The 27,684-nt window shown below is 45.5% G+C and overlaps 1 protein-coding gene across 6 annotated transcripts in view; it reads right to left on the bottom strand.

The window, feature by feature from the left end:
• Nucleotides 1-27,684, bottom strand: part of znf804b (zinc finger protein 804B) — a 1,078,762-nt gene that overhangs the window by 278,342 nt on the left and 772,736 nt on the right. The window contains exon 1 of one of the 6 annotated variants that reach the window (XM_085987925.1): nt 24,864-26,000. The exons of the other annotated variants lie outside the window; for them this stretch is intronic. Within the exon in view, the coding sequence (XP_085844051.1) occupies nt 24,864-24,959 (96 nt within the window). The 5' untranslated portion in view covers nt 24,960-26,000. Of the gene's footprint in view, nt 1-24,863; nt 26,001-27,684 lie in introns of those variants that run through there. 6 annotated transcript variants of the gene reach the window in all.

Below are 27,684 nucleotides of genomic sequence, written 5' to 3' on the forward strand. Positions count from 1 at the left end.
CCCATGGGTGATCAATCAGCAAAGATTTGATGTGTGCGCAAGGATAAAATACAGCAATCGTCAGATAACCAATCATCTTACCTATGTACAATTTAGGTTTTAAGCAATTGATGATTTTGTTCGTACTAAACACACCGTGGTTAACAACAACAAAGGCTGCTTTATATATAAAAAAGGTTTTCGACATTGTGGACTGGCTGTGCCTTCAAGTGGTTTGGAGATTGCTAAGCGATGGGATCAAATACACAGCTGATTTCTTTGTACACAAAGGATTTGCTGTTAAAGAAGCGCTGTCTTCTGGAAAAAGTGTGTCACAAACTTTTGATTAGAGAAACAGACAAGCAAGATGAACAGTGTTACAAAAGCAAAATACTGCGGATGCTGGAAATCTGAAATAAAAAGAGAAAATGCTGGAAATACTCAGGTCAGGCAGCATCTGTGGAGAGAAAAACAGAGTTAACGTTTCAGGTCGCTGACCCTTTGTCAGAACTGGAAAAAGCTGGAGATGCAACAGGTTTTTAAGCAAGTGTAGGGGCAGGGAAAGGGGGAGGAAAGAACAAAAGGGAAGGTCTGTGATAGGATGGAAGGCAGGAGAGATTAAGAGACAAAAGGGATGATGGCACAAGGCAAAAGGAGATGGTAATGGGACAAATTAAGAAACAAAAGATGACTCTGGATGAAATGTAAATGGCGATGGCAGAATGATCGACAGCTGCCATGTGAGAGAGAGAAAAAAAATGGAGGAAAAAAAAGGTAGGGGCAGAGGTTATGGTCAGATGAACGTTGGGCCAGAAATTCGGGTCCCCACGGGTGAGTATGCGCTGGGTACTCACGTGTAGGGCCAACGAAAGTGCCGGTTTCGTGGATGCACTGCGCATGCGCGGGAAACCGGAACTTCCGTTCCCTTGAAAGAAGGGGTTCACAGGTCGAACGCGTGCGCCAGAGAGGCAGTGCGTATGCCTGGAACTTCCGTTTTTTTTTTTTACAGGTTTCTCCGGAAGGGTAAGTCTCCAGCAGCTATGCTTTTAAAAAGCAGTCGCAGGGCCTGCTTTTAACAAGGTAAGTGGTGAATTAAGTAAAATTAAAACATTTTTTCCACAGGTTTATTATTTTTAAATACTTTAAAGAAAGGTAAGTTTATTTTTAGCCCCGTTAAAAACTGTAATTAATTTTTTCAAAAATTTAAATTATTGTTTAAAATAGTTATTTTATGTAATTTATAGTTATTTAAAAAATGTGAATTAAAAAAAGAATGTATTTGAAGTTTTAGTTGTTTTGGGGCCGATCTCTATTTCATAGATTTGACAGGCCTTCCTGTCAAATCTATGAATAGAGATTCCCTGCTATGATTGGCTCTCATGGCCTACGTGATCTCAGGGGACGCTTCGAACTAACTGTGCCCCTGGGATACGCAAGCACTGCGCGCCGGCAGTTGGAGGAGGCCCAGGATCGGAACCCACGCAGGCCCACAGCTCAACGGCCGGCGCGCTAGGTAAGTGCATGTCGGGGGCTTGCACCCGCGGAAAGCCTCCAACTCAAATTTCTGGCCCAGTGTATTGCTTTTATCATGACGATGTCTCAAGCAATTCAAGTGATGATGTGTTTCCATTTATTTCATTATGTGTTTGCAAACAAATGAAAAACAAAAGGTCTCCCAAACAAGGCACTAGGGTAGAAATTACTGGGTGATAATGGCTGCCACTCCTCCCTCCGCTATTTTAACTGAGGCATTATACATTTATTTTAAAGTGGTTAGCACCTCAGTTAAAGTAGGTTAATTCCGCTAGTGGTCACTTTACATGCTGGTGTACCCATTGTCATTCATAATGACATTCATAGAAACATAGAGATAGGAACAGGAGTAGGCCATTCGGCCCTTCGAGCCTGCTCCGCCATTCAATGAGATCATGGCTGATCTTCGTCTGAGATCATAGCTGATCTTACCAGTTCAGTACCCCGTCCCCGCCTTTTCTCCGTAACCCTTAATCCCCTTAGCCTTCAGAAATATATCCAATTCTCTCTTGAAAATATTTATTGAATTAGCCTTCACAGCCCTCTGTGGCAGGGAATTCCACAGGCTCACCACTCTTTGAGTGAAGAAATTCTTCCTCATCTCTGTTTTAAATGATTTGCCCGCTATTTTTAGACTGTGGCCCCTGGTTCTGTGCTCCCCGGCCATTGGAAACATTCTCTCTGAATTCAGCCTGTCCAGGCCTGCCATAATTTTATATGTTTCGATGAGATCCCCTCTCAATCTTCTAAACTCCAGTGAGTACAAGCCCAAACTATTTAATCTCTCTTCGTAGGTCATTCCCGCCATTCCAGGTATCAGCCTGGTGAATCGCCGTTGCACTCTTTCCATGGCAAGAACATCCTTCCGCAGAGTTTCTGACATGCTTAACAAGAAGGTTTAACAAGAAGCAGAAGACGTACATATAAATACATAAAAGTTACGACACCTAATTGGGCCATATGGCCCAACCAGTCCATTTTGGCATTTTTCCCTCCACAGTCCGCTTTACCCACCATGTGAGCTAATAGTCCGAATCACATTTACCCACCCTGTTCCCTTATCCCTTCATCCATCTATCCAATCTCATCTTGAATGTTGGCATAGTTTCTGCCTCAACCACTAATCTTGGAAGTGAATTCCACCACACTCCTGATCCTTGGGCACCCAGTGCGGAGGGGATCAGGCAGATCGGAGGACCTCCTTGTTGTACTGCTCCTGGGCCTGGCCAAGGTGGCCATTAACAGGTCCAGGCAGCGGGCAGTCAAGGGGGTCGTTCGGCCCGACTGCCTGCCTCTCTTCCGTGGTTATGTTCACGCCCGGGTGTCCTGGAGATGGAGCACGCGGTGTCTGCCGGTACGCTTGAGGCCTTCCGTGACCGTGGGCACCCGAGGGACTGGAGTGCTTCATCACCCCTAGAAACAAAATTTTGATTTGATTTAAGTTTCATTTAAATTTTGTTTAATTTGTGGTTTATTGGTTGTGCCCCATTAAAAGGGGCCACTTGATCTTATTGGTGATGGCACCAGCCATCATTCACCGAATAAAAGGGAAAGGGGAAGGGGAGGAAAGAACAAAAGGGAAGGTCTGGGATGGGATGGAAGGCAGGAGTGATTAAATAACAAAAGGGATGATGGTACAAGGCAAAATAGGATGGTAATGGGGCAAGTAAAGAAACAAAAGATGGGTCTAGAGGAGGTGTAAATGGCAATAGCAGAATCATTACTAACAGCTGCGGTCCGAAAAATTGGGAGCAGTGGTTCTGATCTGAACTCAATGTTGAGTCCAGAAAGCTGTAAAGTGCCTAATTGAAAGATGAGGTGCTATTCCTCGAGCTTCATTAGAACAGTGTAGGAGGCCAAAGACAGAGAGGTCAGAGTGGGACTGGGGCAGAGAATTAAAATGACAGGTGACCGGAAGCTCAGGGTTATGCTTATGGACTGAATGGAGGCATTCCGCAAAGTAATCACACAATTTGTGTTTGGTCTCCCCAATGTAGAGGAGACCACATCATGAGCAGCGAATACAGTACACTAAATTGAAAGTACAAGTAAATCGCTGTTTCACCTGGAAGGAGTGTTTGGGGCCCTGGACGGTGGGAAGGGGGGAGGTAAAAGGGCAGGTGTTGCCTCTCCTGTCTTTGCATGGGAAGGTACCGTGGGAAGGGGAGGGGGTGTTGGGGGTGATTGAAGAGTGGACCAGGGAGTCATGGAGGGAGCGGTCCCTTTGGAATGCTGAAAGGGGAGGGAAAGATGTGTTTTGTGGTGGCATCACGCTGGAGGTGGCAGAAATGGCAGAGGATGATCCGTTGAATGTGGAGGCTGGTAGAGTGGAAGATGAGGACAAGGGGAACCCTATCGTGGTTCTGGGAGGGAGGGGAAGGGGTAAGAGCAGAAGTGCAGGAAATGGGAAAGACACAATCGAGGGCCCTGCCAACGATGGTGGAGGGGAATCCTCAGTTGAGGAAAAAGGAAGACATATCGGAAGCACTGGTATGGAAGGTGGCATCGTCACAACAGATGTGATGGAGATGGAGAAACTGGGAGAATGGAATAGGAATTGTCCAACATTGAGTTCAACAATTTCAGATCATAACCACCGCTCCCTTTTTTTTCCTGACAGCAGCTATTGGTAATGATTCTGCTAGTGCCATTTACACCTCCTCTAGACCCATCTTTTGTTTCTTTACTTGTCCCATTACCATCCCCGTTTGCCTTGCACTATCAGCCTTTTCGTCATTTAATCACTCCTGCATTCCACCCTGTCACAGACTTTCCCTTGTGTTCTTTCCTCCCCTCCCTCTATTCCCTGCCTCTGTACTTGCTTAAAATGTATCACATCTCTAACTTTTTCCAATTTTGAAAGGTCATCGACCTGAAACGTTAACTGTTTCTCTCTCCACAGATGCTGCCTGACCTGCTGAGTATTTCCAGCATTTTCTGTTTTTATTTCAGATTTCAAGTATCTGCAGTATTTTGCTTTTGTACTGGAATTCTATTAGGTTTTTTTTCCACAGCCTTATCAACCTGGGATGCTGCCTTTAATGTCCTGTGAACCTAGAGCCCCAGCACCAAGTCTACAGCTATACAGAGTTAAATTACTGCTGTTTTTTTTACCAGATGCATCACCTTACACTGATATATAAGAATGTCACATAAACATGCTAAGTGTTTGCCCACTACTATTGGTAAAAGCAATTTCTACCCTTGTACAGTATCTCTTTAAGTAATCTGAGATAAATTCTGCAGAATGCTTGGCCACACCTGTGAAACTATTCTATTTATTATTTCAGACAACAGCGAAGATTGTTTATCATCCAAGCCAATTTTCAACTGTGTATAACGAACTCTGTTAGCATCGAAGCGAGCTGAGGGCAGTATCAGTTTTTGCTTCTTCAAATCTATCACAGGAAGTTTATTTTCATTCCTTTGAGTTTTGTAGATACAATTACCAACTAAAACCTGCAGATTTTTTTCTGCAGTATTTAAATTCAGCTTTTACTGCCTCTATATTCACACATTTTTACATAAGAAAAGAGATTTTCAGAAATAGGAAAAAACTATTAAGCCCATTTCTTTTTGTTAGATTACAATCCCCATGTACTGGCTCTCTCGTCTAAAACTCTCTAGAAACACATCTAATTGCTCTTTGCATCCATTTATCCTAAACAAAAACAGAAAATGCCGGAAACACTCAGCAGGCCAGGCAGCATCCGTGGAGAGAGAAACAGAGTTAACGTTTCAGGGGAGGGGAGGAAAGAACAAAAGGGACGGTCTGTGATAGGGTGAAAGGCAGGAGTGGTTAAATGTTGCAAATGGGGATGGCAGGATCATCAACACCAGCTGCTGTCTGAAAAAATAGGGGCAGGGATTATAGTCTGAAATTGTTGAACTCAATGTTGAGTCCAGAAGGCTGTAAAGTGCCTAATCAAAAGATGAGGTGCTGTTCCTCGAGCTTACGTTGAGCTTCGCTGGAACAATGTAGGAGGCCGAGAATGGAGAGATCAGAGTGGGAGTGGAGCTGGGAATTAAAGTGACAGGTGACCGGAAGCTCGGGGTCACCCTTATGGACTGAACGGAGATGTTCCGCAAAGCGGTCACCCAATCTGCGTTTGGTCTCCCCAATATAGAGATCACATCGTGAGCAGCGAATACAGTATACTAAATTGCAAGAAGTACAATGAAATCGCCTGGACGGAGTGTTTGGGGCCCTGGACAGTGGGAAGGGGGGAGGTAAAAGGGCAGGTGTTGCATCTCCTGCGCTTGCACGGGAAGGTGCCGTGGGGAGGGGAGGGGCTGTTGGGGGTGATTGAGGAGTGGACCGTTTCCTGGCACATTATACCAAGCTGTATAACCCTGTTAGTAAAAAAAAAGTTTCCCCTGACTTTCCTTCATAATTAAACCCTTCACATTAGTGAAGGGCTCAAATGGGACTGTAGTACATAGCTCCAGGTGAACAGGTGGCAGCAGCATAGACGTGATGGGCCGAATGGCTTCCTTGTGTGCTGTAATTCTTATGATTCTGTGAACAATTTGCCTGAATCAATTGTGCCAGTCCCCTTTATACTGTAATCTTTAACTAGAATACTTCAAAGTCTAATATTTTATGAGGAGGACAAGCAAAACTTCCCTAATCTTTCCTCATAACTCACAATCTAAAAATACATTCATTATAATTGTAGGACATACTGGCAACAGACAGAAATTTCAGACCCTTCACTGGATATGATGTGTAATGGCACAGCTCTAAAGAAAAGCAGTTGAATGGATCAGCCCTGAACTCCAAATAATCATGGGCAGGTGGGTGATAGTGTTTCATGTTCATGCCGTGATACAAAAGCAAAATACTGCGGATGCTAGAAATCTGAAATAAAAAGAGAAAATGCTGGAAATACACAGCAGGTCAGGCGGCATCTGTGGAGAGAGAAACAGAGTTAGCGTTTCAGGTCAGTTCTGACGAAAGGTCACCGAGCTGAAACGTTAACTCTGTTTCTCTCTCTCCACAGATGCTGCCTGACCTGTTGAGTATTCCCAGCATTTTCTGTTTTTATTCCACCTGTAGTGGTGCTTGGGCCCGCCTAGCCCATGCAAATTAGTTGCCCTCTCTCTGACCACACAAGCTCAATTGGGCTCTACAGTGATCCCAGTCTGAAGAAATGTGGGGCTAATGCATCTTAGTATTTTCCTTTTCAAAAGAAAATTCAATTTATATTTGAATCATAGAAGTTTCCTATACAAGTTTCAAACCATAATGAAAATCTGCAGACTGTGCAAGTTATAATAAGGTCATCTATCACGAACTGTAGCACATTAATGCTGTAGCAATTCAGTCCTCATTGAAAGTGAATTTATAAAATACAACAGGACACATGTAATTAGCAGAAAGTAGGAATCATTTTGTAGTTTTATCGGTTCAGTGACCCATACAAATAAAGACAGGAAAACTATAAGATCATTGCTGAAATAAAACTAGATGGTGTCATATTCCGGGTCACTGCATTTCACCCTGGAGACTAGTTGAGCGATAGTTAAAGGTTCACTGCGAGAATGAGCTTTTTGACTATTGACTACAAGAGCTGCATACAAAATGGTCTTGACTTTTAAAATGCCATGTTCAGTCAACCAAATGTAACAAGTGTGTGAATATAATATAGTCCAGCTCTTACTCACAATGACCACCTCAGCTGTGCTTTAATGACCAAATACAAAAAACACAGCCTTCAATAACAAAGACGGGGAGTGATTTTCAGTTTGAGCGCGTTTCATGGGGGCGGTGAATTCGGGTGCTCCGGCTGCCTGCTTGAAGTCACTGGTGAGAGGCCTGAATCAATAGGATGGTCGGACCTCGTTTGACTGCTATTGGCGTGCTGCCCACATGTTTCCAGCTCCGATGTTCAGCTCGACAATTTTGGGGGCGGGATTTGGGCCCCTCGCCTATTCAAGGAGTGCTTGCAACTCTTAAAGCGAGGTGTCATATTTATCCCTGGTAACTCTTGGGGAAATTCTGCAGTTGTGGGGTCAGATTTGTCACAATCAAGAGCTCCGAGGTTCAGTGATGCGGCAGTGGAGGTTCTGGTGAAGCAAGTGAGGGTCTGCAAACAGGTTCTCTTCCTCTACCATGGCACGAAGGTGTCCAGGCAAACACAGCCCTGGAGGGAGGTGGCAGAAAACGTGAATGTCTGAAACATTATACAGGACCTGGGTGCAGTGCAGGAAGAAATTCAAAGACCTTACTCGGACAGGGTGAGAATGATGCCTTCTTATCTCTCTTTCACAGCATGGGACTTTGCCACAGCACTTACTCGTTTCCCCCTTACATCAAACAGTTCCCTCCATGTGTTTCTCTTTCGATCACAAGGGGAAACTTCACCAACCTAGAAGTAAAGGGAATTAAGGGTTACGGGGAGCGGGCAGGAATTTGGACATGAGTCTAGGTTCGGATCGGACATGGCCCTGTGGGTAGCGGAGCGGGCCCAGGGGCCATGTAGCCTGATCCTGCTCCTATTTCGTGTGTCTAATTCTGTTAGATTCAGGAGATGGTTCTGTGATAGTAGATTGGCGGTTAGGATCAGATCAGCCATGATCTTGTTGAATGGCGGAGCGGGCTCGAGGGGCCGATTGGCCTACTCCTGCTCCTATTTCTTATGTTCTTATGTAACCCTCTCCATTTCCAATCACACACTTAGCTGTTGCTGCTGCCCTCAACAGGCACCAGCAGCATTCTGCTTTTACCGGGTAGCAACTGCAAAGCATTTCACTCCTCTGCTGACTGTTCTGCCATTTCACACTGGAGCCACTTTCTTGTTCATGATCACCTCCCCATCCTGCTCGAAATTGGTTGCTTCTCCCTCTCAGCAGTCACATTACAGGAAGTTACCCCACAAATCCGCATAACCCTTTATAACAGCCACACACTAACTCATTCCCTCTCTTTCTGCCGGACAAGCTGGCACACAACAGCCACGAGATTACCAGGACTCTGCAGATCCTCGACGCAGGCAGCAGGAGGAGCACTGGATTGGAGGCCAGGCTCAGCATGGTGTCCGCCTATTTTTCTTGCCTCAAGCAACCACACAGACAGGCAACATGGCCAACTGGTGTTGCATAGTACTGCCACTCATCTACAACCACCTAAACTTCCCCCGCTATGCTGAACCTTGTCCCCTTTTTTTTTTATAGACACAACCAATAACTCGGGGCGCCATTCTGGGCAGAGAATTCCTCGTTCCAATAATTCTCTGTGTAAAGGTTTTTTTTTCTAACCTTCCCTTTAATTCTTTTGGTGATTATTTTAAATTTGTGCCCTTTTCTTACCATACCGGTATGTCAACTGAAATTTGCTAATTTAATTATACTCTTAAACTGCACTTTATCATATTACAAGTACGGGGAGGCATCATTGTACAGTTTCCTCTGCCATGATCTAAAGCAATTTTTGTGTCCAGTACCCTTAACAAGTTAATTAAGTCTTCTTTAGTAGTGGGCTTTAAGCTGTTATCAGCACATTGAAAATTTTAATTATGGTATTCCCAATGGTACTGTGTCATCCTGCCCAGACACAAAGGCCCCGATATTAACTGGGAGACGCGCTGGGAGCAGGGGTGGTCCGATATCGTGTATGTTCAGCATGTCTGTCAGTGTTTTTTTTTAACTCAGACACCTCATTATAATTTTACTTCCAGGTTTGGCGTCCAATGTGCAGCATCGGGCGCGATGAGGACCCGCATGACACGATCTCAACTCCAGTATTTAAAGGGGCGATCCAAAGCTACAATTTGGAGGACTTATAGTTGAGAGGAGCAACTTCAACAATGGATTTGAGACTTTCAAAGGCTGCACCCCAGTTCACCGATGCCTCCCTTAATGTGCTGCGAGGAGCTGGAGGGATTATTATACCCCAGCAATGGGAGGAAGAAACCTGCGGCAGAGACCAAGAAGGCATGGTTGGAGGTTACCGAGGAAGTCAGCAGCAGGACCATAGAGCTACGGAAGCAATTTAATGACCTAACCAGGTCAGGAAAGGCGAGTACAGTTGCACATTCACATACAACCTGCTGTGTGCATTACCCCACCCCCTCACTCTGCCTTCTCAAGCTACTCCATCACATCACTCCTCACACCCACTTACCTTGCAGGTTCACCTATCCCTCTCTGTCTATGCACTTCCTCACATTCACTACTGACACTCAACCTCATCCTTATGCAATGGCATGCCTCTCCCTGATACTCACCCTCACCAAATGCTCTCCATCCATTGGATGGACATATGCCATTACACTCACTCATAGGTCTGTTCTTTCCCTCCTTGGAGAAGAGAGCACAGAACACCAGGGAGAGGCAGAAACCCGGAGGTGGCCCTCCAGCCATCTCGCAGCTCACAAGTGCAGAGGAGGTGGTGATGGAGATCAGCGGAGTCTCGGCGTGCCTGGCCGTCAGAGATGGGGACCTCCCAGCTAATTAAATATCAGACAGCCACATGGTATACACCACTCAGTTATGTTGGCTTGATTTCAACAGCGAGTGAAATATGATCATGTTCATAATGACAAAATGCAATATTCTTACCTTGCCAGTACTCATTCATGTCTTTTATTACCCACAGAGCCTTCACGCATGCAGCAGGAGTTGGTGGAGGTCACGGATGATGATTCCTCAGAGGAGCTCAATTGTTCTGAGGATGCAGCATCACAGGACTCATGCAGGCCGTGCACCAGTTCAGATACTCACACTTCAGTGGGACCAGTAAGACAGATAGTTGGATTTTCACCTGGTGACTCACACTTCATAAGTGAACAAAAGCAGATGGTGGAGACAGGGACAGCTGTGGGGAGTCTACATCAGAGGGCACAGCCCTCTCCAAGCTCTGCTCAGCTGGACACAGATGCTGTACCTCGGGGGCCATCGATCAAGAGTATAATCATTGAGCAGCAGCCAGCAGAGAATGTGCGATGTACTGACAGGCCTTCCAAGCACACTGTCCACAATGGCAGAGAGATTGGAGGAGACTGCCTCAAGCATGAGTGGGTTGATGTTGTACAGCACTGCGATGATGACTTCTTGAATGGATAGACTGGCCAATTACATGGAACATCAAACACGGCAATCGCATGAGTCCATGAAGGGCTTGCAGGCTCTGGATGCCACCTTAAATAGGATGACAGATACCCTAGCACAATAGCAAAATACTGCAGATGCTGGAAATCCAAAATAACAACAGAAAATGCTGGAAAAACTCAGCAGGCCAGGCAACATCCGTGGAGAGAAAATAGAGTCAATGTTTCGGGTCAAACCCTTTGTCAAGACTGAAAAAGCACAGGAAATGAAATAGATTGAAAGGCCAGATTGGCCTTTCAATCTATTTCATTTCCTCTGCTTTTCCAGTCTTGACAAAGGGTTTGACCCGAAACGTTGACTATTTTCCCTCCACGGATGTTGCCTGGCCTGCTGAGTTTTTCCAGCATTTTCTGTTGTTATTTGAGATACCATAGCCTTGGCCTTGCCGCGTTCCACTGGTCTCCAGCAGAGTGCTCTTCAGCACAGTGGTAGCAGTGAAGTGTGGCTGGGCCATGAGAGGGATGATGACAAAAGGGGACATGGAGGTGGGAACTCCACTCAAAGTGCTTCCACTTCTCACCTGTTGCCTCCACCTCAGTCAGTACCCGACAAGCTGCGTCGTGTCCCGACGGTCGAGTCTGCCCCTGCACAGGTGCAGGAGGTGCAGTCTTTGGTCGGGGCCCTCACAGGCTCCAAAACCCAGAGGATGTCGGCCAAGAGCATCTCAACAGTCAGAGCAGGGATCTGAACAGCCAGCCTCAACATCCGCTCAAGCCACAGGGGTTGCACCACGTGGAAGTGCTGGGAAAAGGAAGGTCAAAGATTTGTTCTTGCACAAGGCTATGCACATGGGTGTTTTAGACATTGTTATATTGTTAAGTTTCTGTTCTTTACTTGAAGCACATAAATATTATTATTTTACACCACTTTTCTGTCTTGCCCATTCTTGGCTGTTGGCTGCCATGTGGCCTTTTAAGTTGCTTGATGATGAATGAGAAGACATGAATTGACAGTGACCAATGTGGGGATGTGAAAGCGGTGGTTGCTTGTTTGCAGGTCTACTTTGTGTTAGTGGCATTGGGGAGTGGAGGGAACAGAAGTGGCTGTTGCAGGTGGTCGTGAGATGGGTCCACTGGAACCAAAGTGAACCTCACAATAAAGAAGAGCATGCCAAGAACAGCACCAGGTGTACCTAAAACATAGAAACAAAGACATCGAAAAATGGGAGCAGGAGTAGGCCATTAGGCCCTTTGAGCCTGCTCCGCCATTCAATATGATCATGGTTGATCCTCTATCTCAATACCATATTCCCGCTCTCTCCCCATACCCCTTGATGCCTTTTGTGTCTAGAAATCTATCTCCTTCTTAAATATATTCAGTGAATTGGCCTCCACAGCCTTTTGTGGTAGAGAATTCCACAGGTTCATCACCCTCTGAGTGAAGAAATTTCTCCTCATCTCAGTCCTAAATGTCCTACCCCGTATCCTGAGACTGTGATCCCTAGTTCTAGACGCCCCCCCACCCCCAGCCAGGGGAAACATCCTCCCTGCATCCAGTTTGACTAGCCCTGTCAGAATTCTATACGTTTCAATGAGATCCCCTCTCATTCTTCTAAACTCTAGTGAATACAGGCCTAGTTGACCCAATCTCTCCTCATACGACAGTCCTGCCATCCCAGGAATCAGTCTGGTGAATCTTCGCTGCACTCCCTCTATGGCAAGTATATCCTTTCTTAGGTAAGGAGACCAAAACTGCACACAGTACTCCAAGTGTGGTCTCACCAAGGCCCTGTATAACTGTAGTAAGACATCCTTGCTCCTGTACTCAAATCCTCTTGCAATGAAGGCCAACATACCCTTTGCCTTCCTAACTGCTTGCTGCACCTGCATGTTTACTTTCAGTAACTGGTGTACAAGGACACCCAGGTCCCTTTGTACATCAACATTTCCCAATCTATCACCATTTAAATAATACTCTGCCTTTCTGTTTTCCTACCAAAATGGATAACTTCACATTTATCCATGTTATGCTGCATCTGCCATGTATTTGCCCACTCACTCAACTTGTCTAAATCGCCTTGAAGCCTCTTTGCATCCTCCTCACAACTCACAATCCCACCTAGTTTTGTGTCGTCAGCAAACTTGGAAATATTACATTTGGTTCCCTCATCCAAATCATTGATATATATTGTGAATAGCTGGGGCCCAAGCACTGATCGCTGCAGTACCCCACTAGTCGCTGCCTGCCACCCTGAAAAAGACCCATTTATTCCTACTCTTTTCCTGTCTGTTAACCAATTTTCAATCCATGCCAGTATATTACCACCAATCCCATGTGCTTTAATTTTGCACACTAACCTCTTATGTGGGACTTTATCAAAGGCCTTCTGAAAATCCAAATACACTACATCCACTGGTTCTCCCATATCTATTCTACCAGTTACACCCTCAAAAAACTCCAGTAGGTTTGTCAAACATGATTTCCCTTCCATAAATTCATGTTGACTTTGTCTAATCCCATTGATATTTTCTAAGTATCCTGTTATCACATCCTTTATAATAGACTCTTTCTAAAAATGAGGCACCAACCTAGGGAAGCTGCAACACAGGACTACATGCATGCTAAAAAATGGAAGCAGCATGCTGTAGACAGAGCTAAGCGATCCCACAATCAACGGATCAGATCAAAGCTCTGCAGTCCTGCCACATCCAGTCGTGAATGGTGGTGGACCATTAAACAACTAATGGGAGGAGGAGGCTCCATGAGTATCCCCATCCTCAATGATGGTGGAGCCCATGACGTGAGTGCAAAAGACAAGGCTGAAGCATTTGCAACCATCTTCAGCCAGAAGTGCGGAGTGGATGATCCATATTGGCCACCTCCTGCGGTCCCCACCATCACAGAAGCCAGTCTTCAGCCAATTTGATTCACTCCACGTGATACCAAGAAACAGCTGAGTGCACTGGATACAGCAAAGGCTATGGGCCCCAAAAACATCCCGGCTATCGTGCTGAAGACTTGTGCTCCAGAACTAGCCGTGCCTCCAACCAAACTGTTACAGTACAGCTACAACACTGGCATGTTTGCTACTGCTCTGGGGGAGGGTTTAAACTAAAATGGCAGGGGGTTGGGAACCTGAGCAGAGAGACAGAGGAAAGGGAAACAAGGATAAAAGCAAAAGATAGGAAGGAGAAAAACAAAAGTTGCAGTCAGAGGAATCAAGGGTTTAAATCAAACAGGGCCACAGTAAATAATAATTCTAAAAGGTCTAACAGCATTAAAAAAAAGCCTGAAGGCTTTGTGTCTTAATGAGAGGAGCATTCATAATGAGCTGGATGAATTCGCTGCGCAAATAGGGGTAAATTAATATGATTTGATTGGGATTACTGAAACATGGTTCCAGGGTGGCCAAGGCTGGGAACTCAACATCCAGGGGTGTTCAATATTCAGGAAAGATAGGCAAAAAGGAAAAGGAGGTGGGGTAGAATTGCTGGTTAAAGAGGGGATTAACACAATTGTAAGGAAGGATATTTGCGCTGATGATGTGGAATCTGTATGGGTAGAACTGAGAAATACCAAGGGGCAGAAAACATTAGTGGGAGTGGTATATAGACCTCCAAACAGTAATGCGGAGGTTGGGGATGGCATTAAAAGGGAAATTAGAGACCCGTGCAATAAGGGCACAGCAGTTATCATGGGTGACTTTAATCTACATATAGATTGGGCTAACCAAATTAGTAACAATACTGTGGAGGAGGAATTCCTGGAGTGTTTACGGGATGGTTTCCTGGACCAATATGTCGAGAAACCAACTAGAGACCAGGCCATCTTAGACTGGGTATTACGTAATGAGAAAGGATTAATTAGCAATCTTGTTGTACGAGGCCCCTTGGGTCGGAGCGATCATAACATGATAGAATTCTTCATTAAGATGGAGAGTGAAGTAGTTGACTCAGAGACTAGGGTCCTGAATTTAAATAAAGGAAACTACGATGGTATGAGGCGTGAGTTGGGTAGGATTGATTGGGCAATGTCACTCAAAGGGTTGACGGTGGATAGGCAATGGCAAACATTCAAAGACCGCATGGATGAACTACAGAATTTGTTCATCCCAGTTTGGCATAAAAATAAAACAAGGTGACTCAACCGTGGCCAACAAGGGAAATTAGGGATAGCATAAGATCCAAGGAGAGGACGTATAAATTGGCCAGAAAAAGCAGTAAACCTGAGGATTGGGAGCAGTTTAGGATTCAACAAAGGAGGACAAAGGGATTAATTAAGAAGGGGAAAATAGAGTATGAGAGTAAGCTTGCAGGGAACATAAAAACTGACTGTAAAAGCTTCTACAGATGTGTGAAGAGAAAAAGATTGGTGAAGTCAAGCGTAGGTCCCTTGCAGTCAGAATCAGGGGAATTTATAATGGGGAACAAAGAAATGGAACAAAGGAGGACACAAATAACCTCCCAGTGATGTCGGGGAACATAGGGTCTGATGAAAGGAACTGAAAGCAATCAGTATTTGTAGGGAAATGGTGTTAGGGAAATTGACGGGATTGAAGGCCGATATATCCCCAGGGCCTGATAATCTACATCCTAGGGTACTTAAGGAAGTGGCCCTAGAAATAGTAGATGCATTGCTGATCATCTTCTCACATTCAATAGAATCTGGAACAGTACCCATGGATTGGAGGGTAGCTAATGTTGCCCCACTATTCAAAAAAGGTGGTAGAGAGAAAACGGGGAATTGCAGACCGGTAAGCCTGACATCGGTATTGGGGGAAATGCTAGAGTCCATTATAAAAGATGTAATAGCAGAGCACTTGGAAAACAGTGACCGGATCGGACAAAGTCAACATGGATTTACAAAAGGTAAATCATGCTTGACTAATCTACTGGAATTTTTTGAGGATGTAACTGGTAAAATAGATAAGGGAGAACCAGTGGATGTGGTGTATTTGGACTTTCAAAAGGCTTTCGATAAGGTCCCGCATAAGAGATTAGTGTGTAAAGTTAAGGCACATGGGATTAGGGGCAAGGTATTGACTTGGATAGAGAACTGGTTGGCTGACAGAAAGCAAAGAGTTGGAATAAATTTCCGAGTGGCAGGCAGTGACTAGTGGGGTACCGCAGGGATCGGTCTTTGGACCCCAGCTAGTCACAATATATATTAATGATGATCTAGATGAGGGAACTAGATGTAATATATCCAAGTGTGCAGACGACACAAAGCTGGGTGGGCATGTGTGCTGTGAGGAGGATGCCGAGAAACTCCAGTATGATTTGGACAGGTTGGGTGATTGGGCAGAAGCATGGCAGATGCAATATAATGTGGATAAATGCGAGGTTATCCACTTTGGTGTCAAAAACAGGAAGGCAGATTATTATCTGAATGGCAATAGATTGGGAGAAGCGGAAGTGCAACGAGACCTGGGTGTCCTTGTGCACCAGTCGCTGAAGGTAAGCATGCAGGTGCAGCAGGCAGTTAAGAAGGCAAATGGTATGTTGACCTTCGTAGCGAGAGGGTTCGAGTACAGGAACAAGGATGTCTTGCTGCAGTTGTACAGGGCCTTGGTAAGACCACACCTTGAGTATTGTGTGCAGTTTTGGTCGCCTTATCTGAGGAAGGACGTTCTTGCCATGGAGGGAGTGCAGCGAAGATTCACCAGGCTGATACCTGGGATGGCAGGAATGATGTATGAGGAGAGATTGGGTCGATTGGGCTTATACTCACTGGAGTTTAGAAGAATGAGAGGGGATCTCATTGAAACTTATAAAATTCTGACAGGACTGGACAGAGTAGATACAGAATGGATGGTCGGGGAGTCCAGAACCAGGGGTCACAGTCTAAGGATAAGGAGTAAGCCATTTTGGCCAGAGATGAGGAGGAATTTCTTCACCCAGAGAGTGGTGAACCTGTGAAATTCTCTACCACAGAAGGTAGTAGAGGCCAATTCATTAAATATATTCAAGAAGGAGTTGGATATATTTCTTAAGGCTAAAGGGATCAAGGGATATGGGGAGAAAGCAGGGACAGAGTACTGAATTTGGATGATCAGCCATGATCTCATTGAATGGCGGAGCAGGCTTGAGGGGCCGAATGGTCTACTCCTGCTCCTATCTTCTATGTTTCTATGGCATCTATGCGACAATGTGGAAAACTGCCCAGGTGTGTCCTGTTCACAAAAAGCAAGACAAATCCAATCCGGCCAATTACCGCCCCCATCATGCTACTCGCAATCATCAGCAAAGTGATGGAAGGTGTCATCGACAGTGCTTTCAAGCGACACTTACTCACCAATAACCTGTTCACTGATGCTCAGTTTGGGTTCCGCCAAGACCACTCAGCTGCCGACCTCATTACAGCCTTGGTCCAAACATGGACAAAGGAGCTGAATTCCAGAGGTGAGGTGAGAGGCACTGCCCGTGACATCAAGGCAGCATTTGACCGAGTGTGGCATGAAGGAGCCCGAGTAAAACTGAAGTCAATGGGAATCGAGGGGAAAACTCTCCACTGGCTAGAGTCATACCTAGCACAAAGGAAGAAGGTTGTGGTGATTGAAGGTCAATCATCACAACCCTAGGACATCGCTGCAGGAGTTCCTCAGGGCAGTGTCCTAGGCCCAACCATCTTCAGCTGCTTCATCAATGACCTTCCCTCCAACATAAGGTCAGAATTGGTGATGTTCGCTGATGACTGCACAGTGTTCAGCGCCATTCACAACTCCTCAGATAATGAAGCAGTCCATGCCCGCATGCAACAAAATCTGGACGACGTTAAAGTTTGGGCTGACAAGTGGCAGGTAATATTCGTGCCACAGAAGTGCCAGGCAATGACTATCTCCAACAAGCGAGAGTCTAAACACTGCCCCTTGACATTCAATGGCATTACCATCACCAAATCCCCCACCATCAACATCCTGGGGGGGTCACCATTGACCAGAAACTTAACTGGACCAGCCACATAAATACTGTGGCAACAAGAGGTCAGAAGCTAGGTATTCTGCAGCGAGTGTCTCACCTCCTGACTCCCCAAAGCCTTTCCACAATCGGCAAGGCACAAGTCAGGAGTGTGATGGAATACTCTCCACTTGCCTGGATGAGTGCAGCTCCAACAACACTCAAGAAGCTTGACACCATCCAGGACAACGCAGCCTGTTTGATTGGCACCCCCTCTACCACGTTAAACCTCCACTCCCTCCACCACCGGCATCCCTTTGGCTGCAGTGTGCATCATCTGTAAGATGCACTGCAGCAACTCGCCAAGGCTTCTTCGGCAGCACCTCCCAAACCCGTGACCTCTTCCACCTAGAAGAACAAGGGCAGCAGACGCATGGGAACACCACCACCTCCAAGTTCCCCTCCAAGTCACACATCATCCTGACTTGGAAGTATATTGCCGATCCTTCATCGTCGCTGGGTCAAAATCCTGGAACTCCCTCCCTAACAGCACTGTGGGAGTACCTTCACCACATGGACTGCAGCAGTTTAAGAAGGTGGCTCACCACCACCTTCTCAAGGGCAATTAGGGATGGGCAATAAATGCTGGCCTTGCCAGCGATGCCCACATCCCATAAAAATGAATAAAAATACATAAATCAGGGCATCTATGGCATCCTGGGCAGCAATGTGTGCAGCTAGTGGTGCATTGCCCTCATCATCTTCTTTCTCATCTTCCTTCTCTTCTTCCTCCTCCTCCTCAGAATCCTCCAACGAGGATCTGCGCTCTGCGCCTTGGTTGTCGTGCAGGTCCAAACCTTGCTGCTGGACAATATTATACAGAGCACAGCACACCATGATGATTCTAGAGACCCTGTCTGGTGCGTAATGAAGGACACCTCCAGATCTGTCAAGGAACCCGCAGCGCATCTTCAGCATGACGTTGGCTGGTTTGATCACATATCTGGTGGCGATATGGCATTGATTGTAATGCTCTTGGGCATCATTCCTCGGGTTTCTGACAGGTGTCATCAGTCACGTTTTAGGTTGGTGTACCTTGTCTCCGGGCAGCCACCTGTTAAATCTGCTTCCAGGTGCGAAGACTGCAGGGAGGTTGGACTGCCACAGGATGAAAGCATCATGGCAGTTGCATACCAGCTGCACATTGATGGAGTAGAAGCCCTTGTGGTTGGTGAATACTACGCTACGTAACTGCAGTCGATGACACCTGCACCTGTGGGAAGCCAGCCAGAGCCGTAAACCTAAGTGCCCGCTCATTCTGACTGGCATCATCACCGTGCTAAATGGGATAGATTCAGAACAGATCTAGCAGCTCAAAACTGGGCATTCATGAGGCACCGTGGGCCATCAGTAGCAGCAGAATTGTATTCCACCACAATCTGTAAACTCATGTTTGCAACCATCTTCAGCCAGAAGTGCCGAGTGGATGATCCATATCGGCCTCCTCCTGAAGTCCCCACCATCACAGAAGCCAGTCTTCAGCCAGTTCGATTCACTCCATATGATATCAAGAAACGGCTGAGTGTACTGGATACAGCAAAGGCTATGGGCCCCGACAATATCCCGGCTGTCGTGCTGAAGACTTGTGCTCCAGAACTAGCTGTGCCTTAGCCATGCTGTTCCAGTACAGCTACAACACTGGCATCTACCCAACAATGTGGAAAATTGCCCAGGTATGTCCTATCCACAAAAAGTAGGACAAATCCAATCCGGCCAATTATCGCCCCGTCAGTCTAATCTCAATCATCAGCAAAGTGATGGAAGGTGTCATCGACAGTGCTATCAAGCAGCACTTACTCACCAATAACCTGCTCACTGATGCTCAGTTTGGGTTCCGCTCCGACCACTCGGCTCCAGACCTCATTACAGCCTTGGTCCAAATATAGACAAAAGAGCTGAATTCCAGAGGTGAGGTGAGAGTGATTGCCCTTGACATCAAGGCAGCATTTAACTGAGTGTGGCATCAAGGAGCCCTAGTAAAATTGAAGTCAATGGGAATCATGGGGGACAACGGTTGTGGTTGTTGGAAGTCAATCATCTCAGCCCCAGGACATCGCTGCAGGAGTTCCTCAGGGCAGTGTCCTAGGCCCAAACATCTTTAGCTGGTTTATCAATGACCTTCCCTCCATCATAAGGTCAGAAGTGGGGATGTTTGCTGATGATTGCACAGTGTTCAGTTCCATTCGCAACTCCTCAGAAAATGTAGTAGTCCGTGCCCACATGCAGCAAGACCTGGACGACATTCAGGCTTCTGCTGATAAGTGGCAAGTAACATTCACGCCACAGAAGTGCCAGGCAATGACTATCTCCAACAAGCGAGAGTCTAACCACCTCCCCTTGACATTCAACAGCATTACCATTGCCCAATCCCCCACCATCAACATCCTGGGGGTCACCATTGACCAGCCTCATGGCAACAAGAGCAGGTCAGAGGCTGAGTATTCTGCGGCGAGTGTCTCACCTCCTGACTCCCCAAAGCCTTTCCACAATCGACAAGGCACAAGTCAGGAGTGTGATGGAATACTCTCCACTTGCCTGGATGAGTGCAGCTCCAACAACACTCAAGAAGCTCGACACCATCCAGGACAAAGCAGCCCGCTTAATTGGCACCCCAACCACCACTTTAAACATTCACTCACTTCACCACCGGCGTACCGTGGCTACAAGATGCACTGCAGTAACTCACCAAGACTTCTTCGGCAGCACCTCCCAAACCCGCGACCTCTTCCACCTAGAAGGACAAGGGCAGCAGACGCATGGGAACACCAGCACCTCCAAGTTCTCCTCCAAGTCACACACCATCCTAACTTGGAAGTATATCGCCGCTCCTTCATCATCGCTGGGTCAAAATCCTGGAACTCCCTCCCTAACAGCACTGTGGGAGTACCTTCACCACACGGACTGCTGCGTTTCAAGACGCCAGCTAACCACCACCTTCTCAAGGGCAATTAGGGATTGGCAATAAATGCTGGCCTTGCCAGTGACGCCCACATCCCAAACCCGGAAAGAATAATAAAAGAAAATCATTGCAGGCAAAGCTGACATAATTGGTGGCCCTCATCAACAAACCACCTGTCTTATGCATTTGTGGGAGATCCTGCAAATGTCTCTAGCAGATCCCTGGAAGGATCCAGAGGCAAAAAAGTTGAGGGCTGTGGTGACTTTGATAGTCACTGGTAAAGCAAGGCCACCAGGTCCAGCTGGAAACAGGTCTTCTTCCAGCAGGCTGTAGATGCCTGCCATCACCTGACAGGACAACCTGAGCCTCCTGAGACTCTGCTGTTCCAACATGTCGAAGACGTTTATCCTCTGCCTGTAGACGCTGTGTGGCGGGTATAGCATCCTGCAAGCTGCATCTCTCTGCTGCTCCCCAAGCTGCATCTCTCTGCTGCTCCCCATTATCCTGTGCAGCTACAGGTCTGTGACCAGCAGACTGCTGCTGTTTCTGGTGCTGTTGCTGGTCATCTTGGTCCTCATCTGAGACAGAATAAGCGGCAGTGATCCTGATCGGATAGTTCAAACCTCCAAAGTGTAGACGAAACCTCCAACATGTAGAAAGTCAACTCTCAGCTAAAGTACTGTGAACACCCTTTCCCGCTAGCTGGTAAGAAAGCAGCTGTGTGTACTGAGTATGTGCCATATTTCCCTGAGATTGATTGACCCCCCCTCAATTGCCGTTGTGTTCTCGCCTTACTTTCACTGGTGAAAGTCAGGAAGCCTGTGGATCACACCTTAAACTTAAAAATAGATGTCAGTATCGCTCTAATTGAACGATTAACATATGGGTATTGCCAACCCTATTCTCCTGACGGGGTTGCGCTCACGCAGCCGAACGCACTGGAGCGAATCCCGGAATTCGGCAGATTGGAGCCGGCTTCCCGTCGCGCTGTCAATTTCGCCGGCTTTAACCCCCACCTGCTCCCAAACCCACGCGCTCCTCCATGTTAAAATCCCTCCCAAAGTGTATTTCAGACTTCATGAAGTACAACAGCACGGCATCAACATTTTAAAATTAACACTGACTATCTTTCCCCATTCTCTGAGTAACTTGCTGAGCAATCATTGTGACTAACTTTGCCTTGCATTTTTTATGATGCAACCTGTACGTCTCTCAGATCTACTTCCTTTGGTGTGATACCTTTACTGATCTACAAAGATAAAGATGTACATCAAGTGCTACGGATGCTAATTAATATTTTGGAGGTGAATATTTTATTACCATCGGATTTAATTTGGCTTTCCAACACACTAAAATAAACAATTAATACATGGAGGTAGATAATTTGTCTGATTTTTACTGTCCAATGCAGTAAAAAAAAATGATATCAGGGTAAAGGCAGTAAAGCATAAAAAGAGACAAAACAATATTAATGGCTCAGGTGAATCATCTTGGCTTTCCTGAATAAGTGGTGGTCTATTATAACCTCAAAAATTAAAAGGAAAACCAGGCATCCAATGTAATCTCAGACGGTGTCAAAATGTTCCATCATGCATTTTTAAGTCCAATTTGGAGTCGGCTGCCAAGCTGTCTCTAGCACTTTCTTCCTCATCTCTGATATTACAAGCAGCCAATTTTTCAGTAAGGTTCAGCTTGCCATTCCCCCAGTCAGTGTCGCATCTATAAACCCCACCAGGTTGGCCAAGACTGAGATATTGCTTTTCTGTCAGCACCTGCCATTCAAACTGATGAAAAATTCTATAATTGTCACAGCTATTACAGCTCGTCAAAGAGCTACACAGACTAAGTCAATTTTCACACTCATCAAATTACATAAAGAGAAAAAAAGACTTAATGCAGCAGAGACGTGTAGCCACAATGACTACAGTGCAATCATGGGCGTCTCAGTAACGGAAATGTGCTGGTAATTCACAGTTGTGCTTTATCACATCATTCTTCCACTCTGACCTCAAATGCTATATTTGTTATGCACATTTCTAAATTACATACTCCAAGACATTTGTCTTCAATGACATAAACTGATTTGATGAGCAAGAAGTGATAATATGAAAAGCCCTTTAATGTGCTTCCGATCTTACCACTTAATAAAGATTTTTAAAAAACAGGTTGAAACCTACTGGGGTTGAAAATCTGAGGGGGAGGATGGTTGCCTCGCAGTGTAACCGTGGTATGCAGCCCTTCCAGGACCCCTGCCACTGATCCTGCCAAGATTTGTGGGGTCAAGAGGTTGGTCCTTTAATTTCCACGCCAAAACAGACACCTGCTCTACTAGCAACGTAGCTAGGCCTTTCCCCAGAGGTTGCATAATGATGCGAAAGCTGGGAGGAGGATGTTCCTGGCACTTCCCAAACAAATTATGAAGTGTCACTTTGGCCTTATTTTTTTTTTTTTTTTTTAATTGCCTCCCATTCGGGGGTCCGGGCCACAATCCCGCCTTGGACTCCCAGGTGAGCTCCACAACTACTAATGATTACCCTGGTCTCATCAGGCAAAAACATCACCCATGATATGCCCAGCTGATTGGAGGCTGGGGATATGGAAACTTCTGACATTGAAAGTTCCTGACCCCTCCCGAGCTCTACCCCATCTTACGCCACTGGTCTTGTAAGAAGTGTGAGGAAGTTCTTACAAGGCCTCGCAGAATCCCCAACATAAGGGTTCTGGCGAAATATCGAGCCCTTTTGCCTGTACTGTAGTTCTGACATTAGAATCAAAACAGCCCGTCTACTTGAGTAATCAGGCATTCCCTGAAACAATCTTTGTATCTGGCATCAAAGCAAACAGTATTTATTTCTCTGAATACTCTAAGAAATGTTTTTAAATTGATGAACGTGGTGAAAGGTCATCAACCTGAAACGTTAACTCTGTTTCGCTTTCCATAGATGCTGCCTGACCTGCTGAGTATTTCCAGCACTTTCTGTTTTTATTTCAGATTTTCAGCATCTGCAGTATTTTGCTTTTGGAAAATTAAATAAAAATGGCTGCTATTACACATCAGTTACTGAGTGATTTAGTTTAAGCTATCTTATTCCATAGCTTAGGTGCTTGTTGGCATTCCACAGCTCACAAACATGATAATTAACTGCAATAAAATTAATTGAAAATAATAATTTGCTAATTATCACTTGAAGGTTCACACCAATTGAGTGTTCCACAAATGTCATAAAAGTGAATGAATTGAATGCGAGATCTCAATGTGAACAGGGTGACTTGTCTGGTCTCTAGTAACCAAATTTGCCAACTTTGGCCAGTGTACCTGAAGGAGAGAGGAATCTGTCTATCTAAAGACTATCCCATGTAAATGTAGATGTTCCTGGGTGGACCTATCCTGACCTGATTGAGAAGAACAGCATGTATGCAAACTATCATAGAAATACATGGAAATATAGAAAAGTTACAACACAGGACAGTCCATATTGATGTTTACTCTCTGCATGAGCAGATAGTTCTAATCACCTTATTCCTATATCCCTGCAACCCCTTTTCCTTCATCCACCTATCTAATCTCTATCATTCATCATGCCCTTAATATTCCTTACCTTGACCCACAGAGACTCTAAGGTGAATGCCTCATTTTACGATATTCCCCCCTCCCCTTCTTTTTTTGTCTCGCCATGTCACACACCATCCCCAAGTGAGGGGTGGCTGGGCAATCTGCTTTTAGTCCATAGCAATGCTGTTCTGAAATCAGCCACTCAGGAGAGAGTGTCCTGAGGTGACTGTCCCTTTCATTTTTGATCTTCACCTGTGGGAAAGTGTCCCACCTTTGCTCAGAACTTCCCATAATGAGATTGAAAACCCAGCATGTGAAGGAACACATGTTGGTGGCTCCAATGTTTGTGTGGCCTTTCAGTTAGAGGGATCAGTGTTAATGTCAGAACGACAAAAAAGTACTTCACTGATGGGTAAACACACAAACTATTTTTACACAAGAATATGATCACTTTGTAGTGAACAGCCATTTAGTATTTAAAAAGACTTTTTGAGGATGTAATTTTATGCAGAGTAGCATTAATAACATGACTAACATTTCCTGATTATTTCACTATTCTTTGACTGGTATTTGAAAATGAGTATCATAATTTAGTTGGACAAACCGTAAGCCACTGTTGATCTAGTGATGACATTTTAAGTCATTTCTCATGAAATAAATTCAAATTATACAGGCTCACACTATGAATCTCTTTTTTTTTGCAGCAATAATGAACAGGTAGGCTACAAATAAATATAATTTAAATGAAAATAACCCTGCTTTGCAGTTTTCACTGATTTGTGCCATTTGGCCTAATTTCACTACCTGTAAGCATTGTAGCTGTCAATTTACACTGGCCCTGAATTCGCAGTCGGCGGCGTAGCTAAGGAGAACATAGGAAATCCATACTTACCTGGTGAGAACCCCACTTCGAAAGCTTGCGTTGTTTCACTGCAAAGTTGTGCACAGCGTAGAGGCCCAAGGATCCCAGGAGCACACTGTTGTGCATAAGCGTACTTGGGATCACGTGGGGTGGTGCTCCTTTCACTTCCTGACTCTTAGCCAATCAGGAAACAGAGGAGATTGCTATGGTTTGTGGTTGTAGATGTTCCCAGTTTTTTGTGTAGCATTCACTTGTAAAGACCCACTATAAAGAGGATGTTATTGGGTTTAAATATTTAACTTACACAAAACAAAAGCAAAACGATTTCATCTCTGTGCTTGCAAGCCAGGTATTCAAATGCCAAAGTTGAATTTTCCTATTCCGTTAAAACAGGAAACTGTGAAAGGATTGTTAAAATAAAGCTATGTGAACAGCGACAGATTTATACCATGTTGGATTCATAATTTAATATCCTAATGAATATTTCAAATAACATACAGCATTAGTATAATGGAAAACATGTTTGTTTAAAAAAAAAATCGCTAAAAGACAAAAGGAATGCTTAGCGAACTTGCCGAGGGTAATCTCAGCATTGCATCTTAATGCTTATTCTAGTAGGTTTTGACAAAAGAGGCGAGATGAACTAAGAAGGCATATTGTTAATTTAATGTCAAGATAATTAATACCAATGCGTAATTAGTTTCATGCCTAGCAACTGTTGATCTTTGCTGTTATGGACCACAGTTGTAAAGTCCACTAAAGTAAAGCCCATAAGAATGTTTTTAATCAGAAATTGCTGGAAACACTCAACGGGCCAGTCAGCAGCTGCCAACTAATACAATTTTCTCATCCCCCTCACCTTATGCTGTGCAAACAGACTCCTGCGCATGTTTGCACTAGCCGTAAAAATTTCCAGTGTAATTAATGCGCAGTAGGTGGGCAATTAGTCCAACTTTTCACCAGCACATTGATTTCAATGGGTAAGTGAAATGTGCAGTGAAGCCAATGCGGAGTCGGAACTCGACAGATCATAAGTTCAGATTTAGCGCATGGATAAGCGTTTGTGGAAATCTTGGACTTGTGGTCCATTTCAAAGGTGGTATGATGGCTTGCTCTGAGAGTACGCCATCATACTGACTGCAAATTCAGAGCCGTTATCTGCAGTCACCACCCCCCTCCCCACCTCACACACGCCTTCCCCAGGCAGACATAACGCTTGTTGAAAGTACTGTATATTGCTGGGTATTTTCTTTCATCACCACCATTTCATGTCGCAAATCTAGCAACCAAAACAAAATCTGTTTTTGTCCTCTGGTAAGCAACGTAGATTTGAAGTGTTTACACAAGTAGTTGGCTTGAACACTATTTGTACACAGACCAATCAGAAAAAAGAAACAAAAACATCACATGTTGTTGAGAAAGAATTTGCACAGCCATTGCAACTATCTACCTACCACCCATCTGCAATTCTTTTTGACGAACAACAGTGAAAAGTGAGTTTCTTCTGCCACAAAGGAAGGGAGATGTGCGGCATTGTAACTGTGTGTTGCTGAGAAATTGCCTTTTGAACAAATGGAATGGCTATGGTGAGTGATGCTTATTTTTCCTTTAGAATGTGTTTTTCAAGCGCAGATGCTTGGTTCCCAAATGAGTATCTATTCTGGAGAGGTGGAGGCATGTCGAATGAAACTGAATATAGGAAAGTAATAAACCTACTGAAAAGAAGACAAGCGTGAATTATTTACAAGTAGTCAAAGCTACAGACAAGATTACTCCTCAACTGTATTAGCTGGCCAGATCTAAGGTACACAAAAAATACCTTCCATATTTTCACAGAGTGACCATGGTTAAGGAAGTTTTTATACTATGATCACAATAATTTCACTATTATTAGCAAAAGAATAACAGAATGAAAGACAGTAGGGGTACTTTTCACCTAACCCACCTGGTTAATAAGTCAATGGGGGAGAAATTCGGTATCGCCCCGTTTGGGGCATAAGTATCGGCCAGGCTCGAAATTTTACGCCCGGTGCAAATTATCGCCACCTACTGGTAAATTGGCCTCCTTCGCCCCAGGAGGTGCTTGGAGCGCTAAAACAGGCGCTGCACGACTGTCTTAAGGTGCTAAGCCAGAGGAGCGAGGCGCTACCTCCGAGGGCGGGCGCAGCACAGGTGCGGCCAGTTAGCGATTGCACACAGACACGCTGGTGCCGGTCAGCTCTTAAAGGGGAGGGTCGATCTTGAATTGCAGCCACACCCTGCGTTTCGGAGCCCTGAAACTCGGCCTGGACAGACCTGTTGCCAAATACTTAAGCCAAGGACCATGGAGAGGGTCAGGGAGTGAGCGCAGCGGTTCAGCGAGGGGGCCTTGGAGGTTCTGGTTGGCGCGGTGGAGTGGAGGCGATCTCCCCTGTACCAGGACAGTGGCAGGAGGCCGCTGCCCAGCGACCATCGAAAAGCTTGGAGGGAGGTGGCTCACAGAGTGACCTCCAGCAGCATGGTGCCTAGGACCCCTGTGCAATGCAGGAAGAAGTTCAACGACCTCACTCGGGTTGTCAGGGTGAGTGCCCTTTTCAGAATCCTCTTCATCCCTGCATGTCGACCTCACTTTATGGCCAAAGGGTCCTGAAAGCCCCAATGCCCAGCCCTCATCCAACGCCTATGGCCCTTTCAGGAAACTCACACGCACATTCAGCACCTTACACACTGTAAGGGCTATTCGACCATGGGAGGCATTGCAGCCAAGATCAGGGCTGCACACTAAGGGCTATTCCACCATGGGAGGCATTGCAGCCAAGATCAGGGCTGCACACTGTACTCAGAGCCCGTCCTTTCTCTTGCAGGGCAAGCT

This window comes from Somniosus microcephalus, chromosome 5, assembly GCF_052327205.1.
Source record: "Somniosus microcephalus isolate GS21.2 chromosome 5, FLI_Smic_1.0, whole genome shotgun sequence".
In the NCBI taxonomy this organism is placed as follows: Eukaryota; Metazoa; Chordata; class Chondrichthyes; order Squaliformes; family Somniosidae; genus Somniosus; species Somniosus microcephalus.